The 20,355-nt window shown below is 36.3% G+C and overlaps 1 protein-coding gene across 4 annotated transcripts in view; it reads right to left on the bottom strand.

The window, feature by feature from the left end:
* Sur-8 (leucine-rich repeat protein shoc-2) overlaps positions 1–20,355 on the bottom strand; it is a 131,901-nt gene that overhangs the window by 75,416 nt on the left and 36,130 nt on the right. For all 4 annotated transcript variants that reach the window (XM_067111383.1, XM_067111385.1, XM_067111384.1 and 1 more), the window contains 2 exons: positions 17,497–17,615; positions 4,546–4,653 (listed from right to left, as the gene is read on the bottom strand). In XM_067111383.1, coding sequence (XP_066967484.1) covers positions 4,546–4,653; positions 17,497–17,615 — 227 coding nt within the window. The remainder of the gene's footprint in view (positions 1–4,545; positions 4,654–17,496; positions 17,616–20,355) is intronic.

Raw genomic sequence — 20,355 nt, 5'->3', positions numbered from 1 at the left:
ATATATATATATATATATATATATATATATATATATATATATATATATATATATATATATATATATATATATATATATATATATATATATATATATATATATATATATATATATATATATATATATATATATATATATATATATATATATATATATATATATATATATAATATATATATATATATATATATATGTATGTATATATATATATATATATATATATATATATATATATATATATATATATATATATGTATGTATATATATATATATATGTATATATATATATATATATATATATATATATATATATATATATATATATATATATATATATATATATATATATATATATATATAGGCAGTCCCCGGTTATCGGCAGGGGTTCCATTTCTGACAGCGTGATGATAACCGAAAATCACCGATAACTGGAAATTGGCAATACTAGCGCTGATCCCCAGTTATCAGTGCCGATAACTGGGGATCGGCGCAGAAAATCCAGTTATCGTTGTCACTGGGCAAGTGCTGTAAAACCAGAACAACAGTAACCGAGGCCGCAGATAACCGGGGACTGCCTGTATGTATATGTGTATATGTGTGTATATATATATGTGTGTATATATATATATGTGTATATATATATATATATATATATATATATATATATATATATATATATATATATATATATATATATATATATACATGTATATATATATATATATATATATATATATATATATATATATATATATATATATATATATATATATATATATATATATATATATATATACATATATATATATATATATATATATATATACACACACACACATATATACATATATACACACACGCACACAAGTACATAAATATACAGTCCAACCTCTTTAAACCAACTCCCTTGGGACCAGGCCATACGTACTGTATGTATTCCATGCATTATTGTAATGTTATCATATTATAATTCACGAACATAGTAGTCACGTGCCATTTGCATTCTGCTAATGTTTACTTAAAATCATCAGCTGACTGCATATTACTATCATCACAACCATTAGTTGCTAAATGTAACAAATTTCAGAGATTTGTTTTTTATGTAAATTATCACAGCTCAGTTTATAATGCAACTTTATATGTGCAGTAAATTAAATGAAGTAAAGGTGTGATTTTGCCAGTATTGGATGCTGCTTTTGCTTCTTCCAAAACATTTTGTGGCTCGCACATAATTCGTAAATTTAGTGGCATACTTTCTTAAAACTTTCCTCTCCATTGCTTGAAGGATGAATAAGATTTATTTTATTTTTATTTATGGAAGTCACCACTGAAATTTAGCAAATTTTTAACAGATCGACAACTGTAACGCAACCCTTAATGAACGTGTTATTCACAGTAACTGACATCTGCAAATGCCTGTTTCTCAGTTTGATTATGTCAGTACTTGTAGTTTATGTCAGTGTCTTGCATGCAGTAGTAAGTGGTTTTTAATTAAAATAAATAGTGATGAATTCTTAGAAAAGTCACAAGGATGGTAAGCCTGATTTAATGTATGAAGTTTAGCATTTAACCTAATGAATTTTGGCTTCTAGGCCTATATGATTAGTTAAAAGCCAAGTCAGATATTATGGACATTATCAATGGTCACCACCAAAACCAAGACAGGCATAGATAGCCTAGCCTAGTGTAATCTACTCAAAATACAGCTCACACTATACACAATGTATACTGTACGGTGAAATGTATTGGATGAAATTACTGAGACAGCCACTCATGAACTAATGGTGGCTGATCCAAAAATATCCCGGACCATGGGAGTTCCCAGACCAAGGAATGCCAGATTTAAGAGGTTGTTTACATATATTTGTAATCTTCTCTATGTCATCACCAATATATTCAAGGTTACATGTACATAATGCTCTTACAAACATTATTTAAAACACTGATTTCTTAACCTAACTGTTTTGACCATCATAAAAAGGCAATTGGGAAGAAATATTGGTTGGCTTTCTGTAAACACCATTTAAATCCATTACTATTTATACATATTACGAAATTCAAAAAGGTTAGGCACCCGTACTTTTCCTTTTCCATAGTGAATTTAATTGATGGTACTGATTCAATTTGATAAAGTTTACATTTTCATTCCCTGACCACAGATCTCCTGATGGTATGTGGCATCTTTCATGCAACACAACAATAAAAACCTCTCCTCTCATGGGAGCTTCAGCCATGAAGCTTAAGCAACAGTAAACTGGCAATACCTCAGCAGCTCTGGCTGCCAAAGCAGGGTAGGACATGAGGTAATTCTCTAGGCATCTCATCAAGATGGCTCAGCAGATTTGGATACCAATCAGCTTGTGACGAGTGAGGACCCACCAAGGTCATTCTGAGACCAGGAATGTTTACTTGTTGGATCAGACAGAATGGCAAAAAAGCATAAATGTAAAGGTTGTTCAAAGGCAACCTCCAGTGTGGCAAAAGGGTCCGACTCTAGTGAACAGAACACCTGGAGCTTTTGTTCAGCTGTGTGACAAGACAATCACCACGGTTCCCCCAACCTCAAAAGGCTTCTCTACTATGAGTGCATGAAGGGACCACTCTGCACTACAACCTGCCTCTGGCAACCAAGTTGATCAACCGACATATCTCAACAGCTTGAGATGTATCTAAATGACAGTTCAACATACTGGTAAATTGCCCACTTGTGCACCTGCCTCACTAATCTGCCTTACTAAATGCCAAAGATATTCTGGACAAAACATAGATAGAACCATACCAAAATACCAGTGGTGCACACAAATTTTCCAGATCTTTTTTTCAACAGCCAGAGCTCCTGAGCTGGTCTGTAAACAAATCAGTGGCAGAAAACTGACTAAGACAAAGAGAATGGAGTCATTTAAAGTATGGTAAACTTGAGTCAAGACAGCTCAGTACAACCCCTTATTTCTTTTTCTCAAGTGCTGAATGAACCAAGGCTCAAAAACTTATAGCTTTATAAAAATTAGGTAAGATCGATAGAAATAACTGTATTCTAGATTGTACCTCTCATTTTGTGACCATTTATTCCATACTGTTTCCTTAACTTCTCTCCACAACATTAAATTTCTGAACTTTTGTTCAATCGTCCCAAAGATTCTATTGGCAGTTTTTTCCTCTCTCTCTGACATTCCTATCCCTCCTCACAATTACCATTTCTGTTCTACACCGATTCATAAAAAATCTCCCTTTTCCTTCCTATTCTTGTTGCAATATTCCATAACCCAATCTCCTACAAGGACTCACAGAAATCAATTACTTTCTCATTTACATTCATAACCTTCTGAATGTAATTTAGAAAGCCACTCCTGAGGCCGATTATTTTCTTAATTAAATCCATACCCATATTTTGAACCGTTCACCTCCCCACATAAATATACTCCTTGCCTCTCTAGTCCTTTCTTTTCATCAAATTTTTATCTTTTAATTATACCAAACATTAGCCCTCTTCTACATTTTCTTTTTTTCAAGTAAATTCATGGACAGTTTTCTTTTGAGCCACATCATTTCCAGCAAGACTGGCCCTTTCAGAGCACATTACACAACATTCTTCTTTCTAATTTATATCATAAACTTAAGAGACCACTAAGCACATTATCTCTAACATCTGTTCTCACTGAGCAGCTGGTCATGGAAAAAATTCTAGCATACAAATCTAAATTTGCTTTGTAAGCTTCTGGCGTATCAAAGTTGCAGGCAAGAGAACCTGGTAATATTTATCAACTGTAACAGCACAATGATTAACTCTTTAAATGTTTACTTGCATTACATGTCATGGATTCAGCCAAGTGAGGTATTCATCAAATATCCTGTTAAAAGAGTAGCCAAAACTAAAAATTAAAAAAATTACTTCAGTGCATCATCTTTTTTAAACAATTACCAAATTCAAACAAATTTAATCTTTTATTATTATACAATAAATTCATTAATTCATAAAGTCTGCCATTTACTAAGTTTTAGTAATGCCAAACTATTACTCATAACTGCTGTGCAGTATTTCAACTGGTCAAATAAATGCAGCTATGATGGTTTTTCAATATCTTACCTATTTCTTTGAATGCCTATATAGGTAACATCCAACAGACTTCAACATTTATGTCAGGAACAAATAATTAATGGAGGGTACAAGACAACTTGCAAGTAAATTTTCAGAATTTTAAAGCACTTCTATTTAGTGCATCAAAATACTTTTTTGGTAACATGCTTTCAATAGTTTTAGCTTGTTTATTATTGTTAGCATAATGTAGAACACTATTTCATGTGCATCGGTATTTATTTTAGACAAGAAAAAATTATTAGATATGAATAAAAAGGGGCAAATTCAATCAGTTACAGCTAATCTCAGCAACAGCTCAGTAAGCAATAAGAAAAAAAATTCATATCTAGTTTTTAAAAACCATAGCAATTTACCCATACATATAAAATTGCACTATACAAAAGTATTTCCGTAACACTTTACCCATACAAGTAAAAGTCTACCATACAACAGTGTCCATAGCACTTTACCTGTATAAGTAAAATTCCACGAGATGAGTAAGATTGTGGACAGACGAAGGTAACTGTGTGATACTGGAATTGCTAAGATCCAAACGTAGAGCACCATCATCCTTACACCTGCAATATAGTAAAATATAGTCTCCACAAGTTAATCACATGCTGTATACTTCTCGGAAATATAGTACAAGAAAGCAAAATTTTTAAGAAAATAAATTGCACATTTAGACCTGAATCAATAAGAAATGTCCTGTTCTGTACATATTAGATATCCAAAATCTGTCCACGATTAATGACTGGAAACCCTTTCAAAATTGGTCTTACTAACCCTATAAACAAAGTATAGACATCAATGAACAAACTTAATTCACAAAGTATAGACATCAATGAACAAACTTAATTCACCAAGATAAGCACATAACTAATTAATCAAATCAAGTATAACAACGTGTGTGTGTTAAAAGGACTCCTCTTTGCATGTTTCAATGACTGAATGTAATGCCAAGCATGAAGTAATTCTCCATAATGAAAAGTTTGAATAATCTCAAGTACTGCCAGCATTGTTCTCATTCAGGTTTTACTTTCTGTTGCAGTGACAATATCCCACTGAAACGGTCTCCCTGGCAATGCTATTTATGCTTCCTAAGCTCAAATTAAAAAGAGGCTCCAATACTAGGCCTATATCCGAAGTAAAGTTATAATTCCTGAAACCTCCTACCAGTCTGCAAAATGACTGGCCAGAGGAGTAAGGCCCTGGGCCTGAATGCCCCTTCTAAAGCAAGAAGGGGTTACTCATGTAAGGAAATAATTTTGGAGAACCATGACATCTCCTATATAACACTTCATGTCGGAAGGCTGTTAGTTCTGGCTATTACAAGTAAGGGGTTCAGGACTAAACTCTACAATGCTGCCTTTTTCTCTGTTCTTATAAGAGAGAAGATGACGGTGTCACCCACTATTGCACAGATAGGATGCCTAAAGCATACTCACTTGTATCTAATCTGACTCCAGTGAGTACTTGGACTCAGAAATTGCCATCAAAAAAGGACATAAGAATGGAAGAAACCCAGTTATTCCACATGCACACCTCCTGGCTTACACATGGCCTACTGTATGTACATTGGATAAGATACTAACCTTGTTCTAAAAAGGAACTCACGTGACCACACAAACTGTTAGGCAGCAACCACAGGTCCAAAGGAGAGTTTCTAGGGACTTGAGATCAACAAACGGTAGTCTGTCTATGCCAGACACCTGTCCTCATTACCATTACAAGGAAAACAGAGTTCTTCTCTAAGCTGGGAACAGACCCATGTGAGCCTTCACACGAGATAAGAGGCCAACCTCCTCCTCAGAAGTAGTGTAGGCCTGTATGATTACTTTATGAATACAGAAAGTGCATTCCTAGACAGCCCTGCCTTGTGCTTACTTATACTAATTAAAAAATGCCTACACTACAGCTACTGGAAATGGTTTCTTTTCAAATAATTGCAATTTGGACAAAACAGCATTTCATCCAGGTCTACACCCAAAAAATTTCATAGGGAGGGGCTCAAGAAACTCTTGGATCACTTGACTGGCATAGATGGATCCCAAGTTTTCACTACTAACTCAGGAATGATATAGGCCAGATGAGATATGACAGGCCATGTAACTCCTCTACCCTTTAAGCCAAAGACAAAACTAAAAGGAAAACAGTTAAGTGTAAGGCTGCCATATGAAGCCTTTGACATAGGCCCTGGCAAGACTCTTATGTACATAGACACATTACACTTAAGAGGCAAAATTTCCTGTCACACAAGGCTTCAAAACTCTTCACTGGCATAGAACAACTGAAAGGTGCTTGTCTCAGCAAAGGTAGACGAGATCTCTGCCTTGCCATAAATACACACTACCAGAGAAGTACCCTTTCTACAACACCAATCGCAGTAATAGCACACTTTTCCTGATACATGTTAGATGAGAAATGTCAAGGGTACCCTGATATCTCCTTCAAAGTCCTGTGAGAAAAGCCTCTCTTGCACAGGAGACACTCAATAACCTCAAAGTGTGGAAACTTTTTAAATGTCCATCCACACTCAGAGCAACTGGAGTAAAGAAAGCCAGAAGTTTTCTGTTCAACCAAGTTGATGGGAAACCCTCATAACTTACTTGACCAACCTCTCCGCTACTTGGGGGTGTAGGAGCCAATCCATCCCACCAGCTGACCCTGATGACTAAGCTGATCTGCATTCATTTTGCGCATGCCTTGTTTGCATCTAGTAGACAACTTGACAGTTTGGGAAACTGCACTTATGCATCTGCACTGCAACTGACACAGTGAGAGATACTATCCTGCCATTTGTTTATGGAAGCTATGACAGCTGTGTTGTCACTCATCAATACTACAGAGTGAACTGTCAGCTGATCCTGAAAAGCTTATAACATTAGCCATTTTGAGACACAGATGTACAGACAAGGTATGTCCTTTGGCCATGTGCCCCACACCTGCCTTGCTGTCTGAAGAAGCATTTCTGGAAGAGAGAAGTTCTGTGGAACTCCCTCAACCTTTACAGGCAAACATTTAGGCTGGCAAAAAAAAAAAAAAAAAAAAAAAAAAAAAAAAAATATATATATATATATATATATATATATATATATATATATATATATATATATATATATATATATATATATATATATATATATATATATATATATATATATATATATATATATATATATATATATATATATATCAAGGAGGAGGAAAATATACAAGTGCACATGGTACAAGAACAAAAAATCTAAAAAATTTGTGTGTACCTTCCACGGGAAGTTGAAAGTGAAATTTCAAACTCTGTGATGGGACACTTTCCCAAGACACTTGTAAAAATATGCCAATTTTACTGAGGCCCCAAGACTTGTAAAATTATGCTAATTTTTCCAAGTTATGGATTTTTTCCTATTAAGTTTATTTTATTTTGTAACATTACAATCCCAGATCACTTGGTATCATAACAGATAAGAGCTAAAATCAGTAACAAATTCTGAGTACTGTGTATGTATGGTAAAAGATGCACTACCTTTTAGTGAGTTATAAATATTTTTTCAAAAATTTCTTTTTAAAGTATGTCCCCCATAATTGTGGGGTTGGGGACCACAACCACCCGTCTTAAGCTTAAATCTGCATTAAGTTGGTATCCCCCTCTATAAATGCTTATAACTGGCTATTTCAATGTTCAAACACCAAAGACCCCCTTTTAAAAATGCTTATAACTATTTAATATAGTTCACTGCCTATTTTAATAGTTAAACACCAAATATACCTTAAACTATCATCCTAAAACCCTTTAATATAATTTCAAAGTCATCTTACAACATTACCCTTAAAAATATATGGTTTAAAGCTATGTGTAAAAACTCCAAGAAGTTTACGACATACGAATGAGTGTGTGCATATGTATGTACATATTACAATGATTTACAAATTTTCAAATAATATTAATGTAAACACAGAAAAATATCAATAAAATCTTATTTCACTAACAGAATCCATTTATTCTGTATTATTACACTGATCTATTATCATTCTAATATGTATAAAAAACCAATCGTCCCGCCATTTGTAATGTTTACGTTCTCAGAATCGGCTGACTGAGCCTACCACCTCAGTTCTCTCTCTCTCTCTCTCTCTCTCTCTCTCTCTCTCTCTCTCTCTCTCTCTCTAAACCACTCACATCCTTTAGTGAGATATGAATTACTGTATCAGAGAGAGAGAGAGAGAACTGATATTACAGTAGTGAGATATGAATTACTGTATCAGAGAGAGAGAGAGAGAGAGAGAGAACTGATATTACAGTAAACCCCCATATTCGCAGGGGATGCATACCACACACCCCACGCGAATAGCTAGAAACTGCGAATACTTAGAACCCTTCTAAAAACACTTAGAACTGCCTATTTTGATAGTTCAAACAATAAAAAAAAACTAAAAATGCTTATACAGGTATTATCCTACTAATGATGGGGTTAGGTTCCAAAAAAATCCATCATTTGTTGGAAAAAACGTATCTCGAATATAGCCTAACCTACACTATGGTATTCGGTACCACGTATACATATATGGTAGCCTAGCCTACACTAAACTATACTCTATACATACACGGTATAGTAATTGTTAATATCAGCTAATTCCGGAGGCTCATGTAGTGACTTATGATAATTCAATACAAAGAGAAATTGAATAACAAGAATTAGCTTAGCCTACACTATGGTATATCATATACATATACAGTAGCCTAGCCTACATTATACTATACTCTACATTCACACATTGATATCGTATTATACAAACATTAACATTATGAATATGCATCTTTTCCATGGATCTTTTAAAATGTTATGCCTTAATTCACTGTATCCAATAATATTGTAATATTGTTATATTGCTTTTGTATTATAAATTGTGATCATAGAGATCAATGCTTTGGTTTGGAAATCATTTACGTGGCGCTTATTTCGCTGCACTTAACTCAGTTCAGAACGCTTTTCTTGCTTCTAGTTAGCATAAATGAATCTCTTGATACTTTATTTATATGGGGCAAGGTTATTTTTCGTTATACTGTACGAAGTGTTTTTAAGTTGGAATATAACTTAAAAAGTCTCACTGTGAAATTAATTTAGCTGTTTTTTTTTCATTAACAGATGACATTGGCCATTTGGGGGTGTATGTTTTGTGTAAAAAAATCAAGATTCCGTTTGCTATTTTCACTTGATTTTATCATAATACGGGCTTTAAGTATTTATCGTTTATTGGCATAAAAATAGCAGTACTGTAATGTGTTCTTTCATGCCCAGTAGTTTTGATTAAAATACTTTCTCTCCAATTTTAATTACAGTAGAGTTTCATCCAAGTTACTGATGCACGATAATTTAGTCATCAGCAGCTTGAACATTGTTTTCTCAGCTTCAGCTACAACTTGCAGCTTAAATTTAGCAGTATAATTCCTTGCCCATCTTTTATTCATACCAAATAAGGGTATAAGGTAAAAATATATCAGTCCTATTTTACTTAACTTCATTTGTACTAAAACCTACCGTAATTGTGTATTACCATACGATGATTAAAATACAAGCAAAAGGGCTGTTGTTATTCGATTCGGTGATAAACAAAACAACAGTTTCTTCGTTGGTTGTTTATGGCTGTATGCACTTACGCAAGAGCATAACATTATTAACAATATACTTTTTTCATTCTCTCTTACTTTATTAACTAGAAGATGGGATAAAGAGTTGGATGAAAAGAAGGTGGTCTATTGTAATTTGGTCTCTCTCGCTGCCTGATTGTACGCTGCTGCCTGCCCCCATGGGAAATTTTAAAATATTTTATAAATATTGCTGTATCGGTATTTATTGCTTACCCCATAGCAAAATTGAATTATCGTAAGGTGAACTATTGTAACTCAAGCACTACCCGAGTATTTTAATAGTTTTTCACAAAAAGTGTATTTAGTCATGAAAATGAGAAGAACATACAGTAATTAGTCTCAGTGAAAAATAACGTAAATTTCAGCAAATAACGCATATATATGTTCCATAGAGAAATCCGCGAATAGGGGAGTCCTCGAATCATGAGACTGCAAATACGGGGGGTTTACTGTATGTTTACATTGGTAAAAACAATTACAAATGCAGGGGCAATAATTTTTTTTTTATAGATATTAGATGATAGCTCAATATAACAATAGAGTACAGTATACATATAGTAGTATAACACGCGATCTCGCGTATCGTGTGACCCCCTTATTTTCACCCTAAAAAAATTATTTTATCATGTATCTCATATATCATGAGAGTTCCTTTTTTGAGAGATCAAAATACAACAGACTAACCTCTTTTCCTCCATCTCTTTATCTATACCATCTTTATGTTAAAAAAAAAAGTAAAAAAGTAAGATAAAAGTATCCTTGCATACACAGACACAGCCACAAACAACCGAACGAGAAAAGCTGTTTTGCTACAAACAACTGAATCGGATAACAATAGCTGTTCTGACTGCATTTCAACCACCGTACGATAGTAAAATACTACCGTAGGTAAGTTATAAATGACGTGAAGTAGATTACGACTCATATAATTTTACACTGTACCCTTACTTGCTATGGAGAAAAGATTGGCAAGGAAATATACTGCTAAATTTTAGCTGCCAGTTGTAGCTGAAGCTGAAAAAACAATGTCAAGCTGCTAATGACTATAAACTATCATGCATCAGCAACATGAATAAACTCCCGTCACCTTCAATATGCTCGACCGTAAATAAAATTGGAGAGAAAAGCATTTTAATCAAAACTACTGGGCATGAGAGAATACACTTTACTGTTGTTTTCACGCCGATAAAAAATAAATATGCAAAGCTTGTATTATGATGAAATCAAGTAAAAACAGCAAACAGAATCTGTGGATTTTTTTACACAAAAAACATCTCTCTGAGACGCATTTAAGTCATACTTCAACTTAAAAACACTTCGTACAACGAAAAATAATCTTGTCCCATATAAACAGAGTACCTAGAGATTCACTTACACTAACTAGAAGCAAGTAAATCACTCTCAATTTAATTAAACATGGCAAATTAAACTTCTCATAATAGCTTTCAGCTGATTTCCAAGCCAAACAACTGAACGCTATGTTGGCATTTTATAATACAAAATAGTAATATGAGAACGCATTCAATTTACTGGATAAAGTGGAGTAAAGCGTAACTTTTTAAAAGATCCATGGAAAAGAAGCATATTTGTTATGTTTGTGTTTTATAATAAGATACTAGTATGTGAATAATACATATGCTAATTTTATATCTTGTACAGTATGCTTACATCGTTAAGCTGTTTTGTGATTTTGAGGGTTTTTACTCTGATATTTTGTAGTGTTTTCATTACTGTAATATTGATATTTAAAAATTATTAGTATATCTTTTTTGTTAAAGTATTTAGTCACAAAATTAAAATGAAAATACAGTATTCGTGAATATTGCTTTACAAAAAAATCCATGTAGTAGTGAATTTTCTGTGATATATTTGGAGATAAGTTCCACAGAAAAATCCGCGATTAACTGAAGGCCCGATTACTGATTCGCGATCTAGCAGGGACCCCCACTGTACTTCAGTTTCCAAAATTACAATTATAGTTGTCATACTATTGTAAAAAGATAAGCAATCCCTGGGTATATTTATAAACAAATATATAAAAGAAATCTCAAGTCACTCATCTCCCTCTATCCTGTAATGAGGTGCTATTATTGCCATAAAGTTGCCATAAGTCATTTATGGCCCACGCAAATTTGAAAATTTTCCCACAAAATTCATTTAAACTGCATGGTGCGAAATATAGATCCTCACCTGAAGGGTACCAGATCAAACATCCAGGGCTATTACTATGCTGAACATGATCATGTTCGAACACAAGGGATTAAGAAGTTTTTGGTTGTCCAACATGCTATGTCCTCCTTTGCCTCCTGATTCCAAGGAACAAGTCAAGAAGGAGGACTCCGAGAGGCATTCCAGAGCAGCTTCAGCTGCTACAGAAGCAAAAGTAGGTGGCACCATCTATAAGGCATGAGCTTCTCCAATGAGAGATGACCTACAATCACCTGCCAAGGCCAAGGCGGCTGTTCCTGGTGAGACAGGAACTGTGTCACCACCTGGCAGAGCTTGCGCACACAAGAGTTCATGAGGGGACACTCTCTCTCTGCTGCCAAATCTGTAAGCATGGCCAGGTACTTTGCCTGCTACTTGGGAATAAGATCAAGCTTCTCCCAGTTGATCACAACCATCAACTTGTGACAAAGCTAAAGAAGAAATGATCTATGTACTGATGGAGTCAGGCTTTGTGGGTGCCCAAACCAGCCAATCATCCAGATTTTGTAATTTGTGAATACAGGCAGTCCCCGGTTATCGGCGGGGGTTCCATTTTGATGGTGTGACAATAACCAAAGATCCGCGATTTTTGGTTATCGGTGCCTCTGTTAGTATGTATTGGAGCCAGTAAGCGGAAATCAGCAATTTTCAGCGCTGGACAAGCGCTTTCAAACTGGATCGCCAATAACCGGGGACTGCCTGTACCCTTAAAATGAGCCCAAGCTGACATCAAGGTGAATATCTGGGAAAACACCAGAGGGGCCATTGTCCCCGGGTATATTTATGAACAAGTATATCCTGAGATGGGGAGGTGCAGTACATTCCCCCATGAAATCTCAAGTCACACTGATCTCCCTCTATCCTGAAATGAGGTGCTATTATTGCCGTATGAGTTGCCATAAGTCATTTATGGCCCATTCAAGCAATTTGAAAATTTTCCTACAAAATAGTTTAAACTGCATGGTGCGAAATATATATATCATGCCCGAACGCAAGGGGTTAAGAGGTTTTTGTTGTCTGTCCACCATGCTACGTCCTCTTTACCTCCAGATTCCAAGGAACAAGTCAAGGAGGAGGATCCTGAGAGGCATTCCAGAGCAGGTTCAGTTGCCACAGAAGCGAGCACAGATGGCACCATCTATGAGGCATGAGCTGCTCCAATGAGAGGGGACCTACAATCGCCTACCAAGGCCAAGGTGGCTGTTCCTACCGAGACAGAAACTGTGCCACTGCCAGCCAGAGCTTGCTCACACAAGAGTTCATGGGGTACACTCTCTCTACTGCCGAATCTGTAAGCATGCCCAAGTACTTTGCCTGCTACTTGGGAATAAGATAAGGCTTCTCCCAGTTGATTACAACCATCAACCTGTGGCAAAACTTAGGAAGAAAGGATTTATGTACTGATAGAGTCATGTTTCTGTGGATGCCAAAACCAGCCAATCATCCAGGTACTATAGTTAGTGAATACCCTTAAAATGAGCCCAAGCTGACATCAAGGCAAACACCACAGGGGCCACTGCCAGTCAGATGCATGACAAAGCCGAGGTACTTCCAAAAGTTCTGAAGAATAAGTGTCCTTTTTGATGGATTCCAACACAGCCTGCACTGTATCCATCTTGAACAGTCTACAATACAAACTCATTAAAGGGAGAAGTGTTGATTATCAGTTTCCAACCTACAGTCACTTTCTCTACCAAGAAAATCTGACTGTGAAAACCCCATGACCAACGGTCTACAACTTCCATGGTACCTTTCTCCATCATCGCTTCTATCCCTGCCGACAGGGCCAGAGACTATGTAATAATGTATCTTTTTTAAGAAAAGTAGTTGACATGGGACAAGAGGAAATGTGTAAGTCCACCAGCATACAGTATATATAAACAAGGTTTGGCAAGGGAGCACTGACCTCAGAAAATAACTAGTTTATTGCTCCTTTTTCTTTTCTCCCAATTTCATGTGTGAATATTTGTTTTCCAACCATATACAGTACGTATTGTACTATCACTTGCATACATATTGCAAATTTCTATCACTATGTATCACTCCCCTTTAAAGATGTCATGGATATTAAGAGGACACAATTAAGGAGTATTAACGTTTGTTTCATTTTCTTATACATATATATTATGTATTATACATATATACTATATATACACACACATATAATATATATATATATATATATATATATATATATATATATATATATATATATATATATATATATATATATATATATATATAATATATATACATACAGTAGAACCCTGGTCCTTGAATGTATCAGAACTTGACATAATCGGATTTCGACACGAAATGTCAAGTAAATATTGCGTTGGAGCTCGAACAACAAACTGGAATCAGACCCGATGAATCATATGATGTTTGTAAACAAAAGTTTTGGTCAGCTGCCGCTAGCTGGCGTTGTTGGTGGCGTTCTTCCCAAGTGTATTAAAAGCGTATAAAGCCCACACACGCTGCTGATGCTGTTTGGAGAAGTACACGCTTGTACGGATATATCATAAGTTTTTTTTGGCATTCTGCACCGCATTTTCATCAAATCATGGGTCCCAAGACAGCCGTTGCTGACAAGCAGAAGAGAAAGACAGTAAGAACTACAATAGAACTAAAGAAAAAGATTATTGAGAAGTATGAAAGATGCATTCGTGTGACTGATTTAGCATCGCAGTCTATGCTACCTAGGTCCACCATAAGCACATTTTTTAAGAACAAAGAGGCTATAAAAAGAGCTAGTGTTGTTAAGGGGTTACAAGACTGACTGAACAGAGGCCTCCCGTAATAGATGAAATTGAGAAATTATTATTAGTTTGGATAAATGAAAAACAGATTGCTGGGGATAGTGTATCAGAGGCTATGATTTGCGCAAAGGCTAAAAGTTTGCATGCTGACCTTATGAAAAATAGAACTGGATCAAGTAGTACTACCGAGCATAAGTTTATGGCCAGTAGGAGATGGATTGACAGATTTAAGAAAAGAAGTGGCATCCACAGTGTTGTAAGGCATGGGGAGGCAGGGAGTGCTGATAAGAAAGCTGAAGAAAAATATGTTAAAGAATTTCAACAGTTCGTGGATGAAAATGGTTATGGGTCGAATCACAATCAGATTTTCAACTGTGATGAGGCAGGCCTCTTTTGGAAGAAAATGCCAGAGAGGACCTACATTACTAAAGAGAAGAAGAAATTGCCTGGCCATAAACCAATGAAAGATACGCTAACTTTGTTATTATGCACGAACGCTAGTGGAGATTTGAAAATAAAGCCTCTGTTAGTTTACCACTCGGAAACCCCTAGAGTTTTTAAGAAACATACAAAACTTAAGAGCAAGTTAAATGTGATGTGGTCAAACGCTAAAGCTCGGGTAACAAGGCAAATTTTTATAGAGTAGGTTTATGAAGTGTGTGCCCCCACTATAAAGAAATACCTTCAGGAAAAAGATCTGCCAATCAAGGTACTCCTTGTCATGGATAATGCCCCTGCCCACCCCCCAGACACGGAATATGAGTTGGCAGACGAGTTTAGCTGGCTAAAGGTCAAGATTTTGCCACCCAGAACTACCTCACTAATCCAGCCCATGGAACAGCAGATTATTGCTAACTTCAAAAAGCTCTACACAAAGGCGCAGTTCCAATGGTGTTTTGAAGTTACCAGTGAAACCAGCCTAACTCTGACCAAATTCTGGTAGGAACATTTCCACATCTGAGTTGAGTCAGGCTGATAAACAAAGTATGGGCAGATGTTTCTAAGAGGACTCTAAGAGCAGCTTGGAGAAACCTTTGTCCTGATGGGGCTCCTCTTAGGGACTTTGAAGGTTTTGATGCCCCTAGTCAGCATGGAGATGACTCTGAAGCTGAACCCCTTCCTCTGCCTGACCCAGATGTTGAGGAAATTGTTTCTGTGGCCAAGTCCATGGGCTTGGAGGCGAGTTCTGATGACATCAAGGAGCTGGTGGCAGAACACAATACTGAGCTAACAACGGAGGAATTCCAGGAACTTCACGAGGAGCAGAAGATGATTTTGGCTGAGGAGGTGTCTGGAGAGGAGGAGAGCAAGGAGGAGTCAACTTCTAAAGAAATAAAGGAGATGCTTCTGCACTGGGAGAAATTCCAAAAGTTCTTTGAGAAGCATCACCATGACAAGGAGGTTGATTTTGATTTCTGGGGATAATAAGAGTTCTCATGCCAAATCTGTTGCTTGTATCACCATTTGCACTTTTTTCCTATTATCCCGCTCCACTATAGGAGCCAGACAATCAGGAGCTGATGCCAGGCGCTGGGTGCTCCCAGGTTGTAGATGGCGCCAGGCACATAAGCTAAGAAATCGGGAGCTGGTGAGTGCTCCTGGTGTTCGGAGCCGATTCTTGGCTCTTCCAAAAGCCCAGCGCAACCAAAATAAGCACAATTTCTCTCCTTACTATGTTTTGCCCTTACACTTTTTCAGTTCTCTGCAAAATAAATCATAATAAGATGTTTAATTAATTCTCTGAAGTACACAGAGTACCATCATACAGACAAATCTCAACTCCTAACAAATATTATTTGAGACTTGCAGATATATGTATTTCATCACTGAAAATATCAGTCACGTAGCAAACACAATGTTTACGTTTTATTACGTTACTTGGTGTAGGTGGTAGCAAACGCAAAGCTTATTATTACCCTACTCGGCAAAGATGGTAGTGAATGCAATGTTTACATGTCTTATTACGCTACTCATTGAAAAATCAACCATTCTTAAGCCAACATTTTAACCAACTTTTACTCTTCATGCTAGTCTGCCTAAGTTATCTCTACTCAGACAAACAGTCTATAGCTAGGCTAAGTTGACAATGACTGCTTCTACATTACTAGTAGCTGATTTTCTACTTACTAAGTAGAAATCAAGGAAGTAGTTAATCAATTTGCCAAAAATGATAAACTTGATTCAGATCTTAATAACAAAATACTGATCATGAAAGTATAGGCTTGAAGGTTACTTGAAATCAGCAATAGTACATCATCGAAATCCGGTTAAATAATCGGCAAATGATGGAAAAAGCTGCCGCAAATATCAGATGTTTACATTGAGGACGACAGAAACAGAACGAGGTTATCCACTAAACCGTTCTTAGTATTGCCATTAGTGGGCAGTACTGGTCACCTGCAATAAACAATCGAATCGTTACTGCGAATTTTGAATTAAAGCTGTTGTACTAGTTAGAAACTGTAGCTATGTAGCTACTTGGTAAGTTACTTATATAAACTCTAATTATATGGCAATTTAATGAGACCTCATTAACATTTTGCAATATATGGCTTACCCAATGAATTAGTCCATAAATAAAAAGAACCTGAAATGAGACTTAATACAGTTAAAGTTTGAAAGATAAGTCAGGAGACATCAAATGGAGTACATGAAATGCAACAGGAAGACTAATGCAACTGTGGGCTGAAGGATTGCTGCAATGAACCTTCAGTGCCATCTACAGTGCACCCTCGAGACCACCATGAGCAATAAGCAGTAATACTGCAATCTATACTACTGGCTAATGTAATGTCAATGACACTAACCTACTAAATTCCTTAGAAATATCTAAGTCAGCCTGTATGGGCTTGTTCTTCTTGGTTGTTGGTTTTGGCTTTGAGTCATCAACCACTACTCGGACCTGCCTGTCTCCAGCACTCTTTTCCTGAAAAACATGATTGCTAAAAAAATCTTGAATTCATGACAGTTCCAATGATAGTGTATGAAAAACTTATGTTGGTAACGACTCCAAGATATGTACCTGTAGATCTGACTTGCATATAGAAAAAACTGAAAAAACAAATACTTAAAACTATTGATGGAAAACCTAAAAAGACATATACTTTACACTACTGATATGTCTCAGAACAGGTTAACTACCTTTGAAAAAACATTCAAATAGTAAAAAATTGTTTCATTAAGAGACACTGAGCTCACATGATATTTCTAAAAGGCAATATTAGCAATGCAGTACTGCAACTTCTACAAGCACATAACACAAAATACACAAGATTTCCTGAGATGGAATCTATCAAATCAATTTATCAGTACACAATAAAAAAATATCCAAACTCAAAGTAATTTGTATTTTTCCTAGGATACAAACCTACACTTTCATACATGGAGTAGTCAGCACAAAGCTCACTGCAGCTGTCTGCTGACTTACAGGAAAAACAAATGCCTAATGAATAGGCCTCTGAGTCACCTGTGACCTGAGCTGGGCTAGCTTGCCCATTCTGTGAATCAGCCCATTGCAGTACCACTCAACTCCATGTGGGGGAGAGGTCAGAAACACAAGGGGTGTTAGCGGAGAGTAAAAACTACCCTATGAAAACGTAGGTTCATACCCTAAGAAAAATACAAATTATGTTGAATTTGGTATTTGTTCCAGTGGGAATACAAACTGACGCTTCCATAGATGGGGCCTCACCAATAGGTGGAGGACTGCTCTATCCGTAGTAGCTGGTGGGCGTGCCCTGGATTGCCAGTGCCGCTCTACAAGTACTCCCGAAACTACCTCTAGGGCTCAGATCACCAAAGAAAGAACATGAACTAGGGTCACCCCACCTTTACTCATCACACCTTCTTGTGGGATGATTGACAATCCTGTTGGCAGAGCCTACCCTCGAGGGTCCACTGCCATGACACCACCAGCTGGTCCCAAGGTGAAGGTGTCCAAGGACTCATGGGCCAAGTCCCGCAAGTAGAATGACGTGAAGGTTGATTGCCTCTTCCACATTCTTGCCTTTAGGAACTATTTGACAGAATGGTTCTTGTATGCCAATGAGGAGCTTATATCCTTGAAGGGGGCAGTTAATTGCCTTCCACGGAGATGTAAACCCTGACTATGACTTCCCTCAACCAGAAGGATTGATTGATTTGTCTATTGAAACTGGTATCACAACACCTAGGTTATTAACACCGTAATAAAATTAAACAGGAAACCAAAAATACGGTTATTAACACCATAATAAAATTAAATAGGAAACTAAAAATAAATAAGTTTAAAAGGAGTTTCATATAAAAATATCTAAAAACATATATTTATATAATCATATCTATTCAGATATACTAACCATACATACACATACTTTATATGTGTACGATCTAAATTATGCTGAGGAGGCCTGCCTCCCTCACAAGATATATAACTTCTCTATAGTACAATCCTTCCCAAGAATCATAGGAAGGATAAAACTTCCATCTCTGTCACGTACACAAGAGAGAAACCTTTGTCTTAGATCCCCAAGACTAGGACATTCAACCAGCAAATGTCTCACAGTCAAGGGCACAATACAGTTCTCACAGAATGAATGGTTTTCACCTGACATCAAGAAACCATGAGTGAGTCTTGTATGTCCAATCCTCAGTCTGCACAACATCGTTTCTTGTCTACTTGGCATAAAGGGATATGACCAAGGAGGTACTGATGACGTAATACAGTACTGCGCATTTTTTGGCTGGTTTCAATTCCTTACCAAAGGGTTTGCCAAAGGTTTTTAATTTTCTTACCTATAAGAGGATATACATTCCTAAATGGTATTAAGCATCTCCTGGGTTCTGGAGAGGTGACTGCTGACTTAGCAAGTCGATCAGCTTGCTCATTCACAACCACCCCTACATGGGAAGGCACCCAGCAAAAATTTACTTCTTTACACCTTTCCACTTACTACAACTGCCATTTCAGTGTCTAAAAACCAATGGGTATGAATAGTTACTGAGGAACACTTCTTGAATCACAATATATAGTAAAACTATTTCCATTCTGAGTTAAAATTTCCTTTTAGGTCTTTAAAACTGCATGCAGCTCTGCTGTAACAATAGATGCACCAGATGATTATCTCCAATTTCTTTCATCATCAGGAAAGCCCACTCCAAAGCTGATGCCAGCATCTGACTTTGAGCCATCTGTAAAAACTGCAATGGAGTTATGTTGGGATGAATATTGGGATGAATAATCTAAAAATATTAATTTCATTGTCTCATTGGACATTTCTGCTTTTGTTGAATAAAAATAGCAACAGAATTTTACCTCTGGAAGGTTCCAGGGGTGGCTGACCAAATATCTAGCAGGTAAAGTCTCCATCCTTGGCATGCTTTACTTCTTAGTTATGCATTTTACTCTAAAAGCAAATTGTAGGGGATGCTTGGGATGATTTTCATATAACTGCCAATGCTTTTCATTTCTGATACTAATGCTGGTTAAAGACTTAAGGAGCCTATATCTGTACCGGCTCTGAACCAGCAAACGTTGGTAATGGAGATCCAGAGGCATCTCATGCCTACAAGCATGCTCTCAGTGGGAGGTGTGAGTGTTGCCATAAAAGTTACCATAAGTCATTTATGGCTTATTAAAGTTATTAAAACATTTTTACGCAAAATTTGTCAAACTACATGGTGCAAAA

Source organism: Macrobrachium rosenbergii, chromosome 11 (assembly GCF_040412425.1).
Source record: "Macrobrachium rosenbergii isolate ZJJX-2024 chromosome 11, ASM4041242v1, whole genome shotgun sequence".
NCBI classification, from domain to species: Eukaryota; Metazoa; Arthropoda; class Malacostraca; order Decapoda; family Palaemonidae; genus Macrobrachium; species Macrobrachium rosenbergii.
The sequence above is the reverse complement of the archived record's forward strand: the minus strand, read 5'-3'. Positions and strand labels throughout refer to the sequence as shown.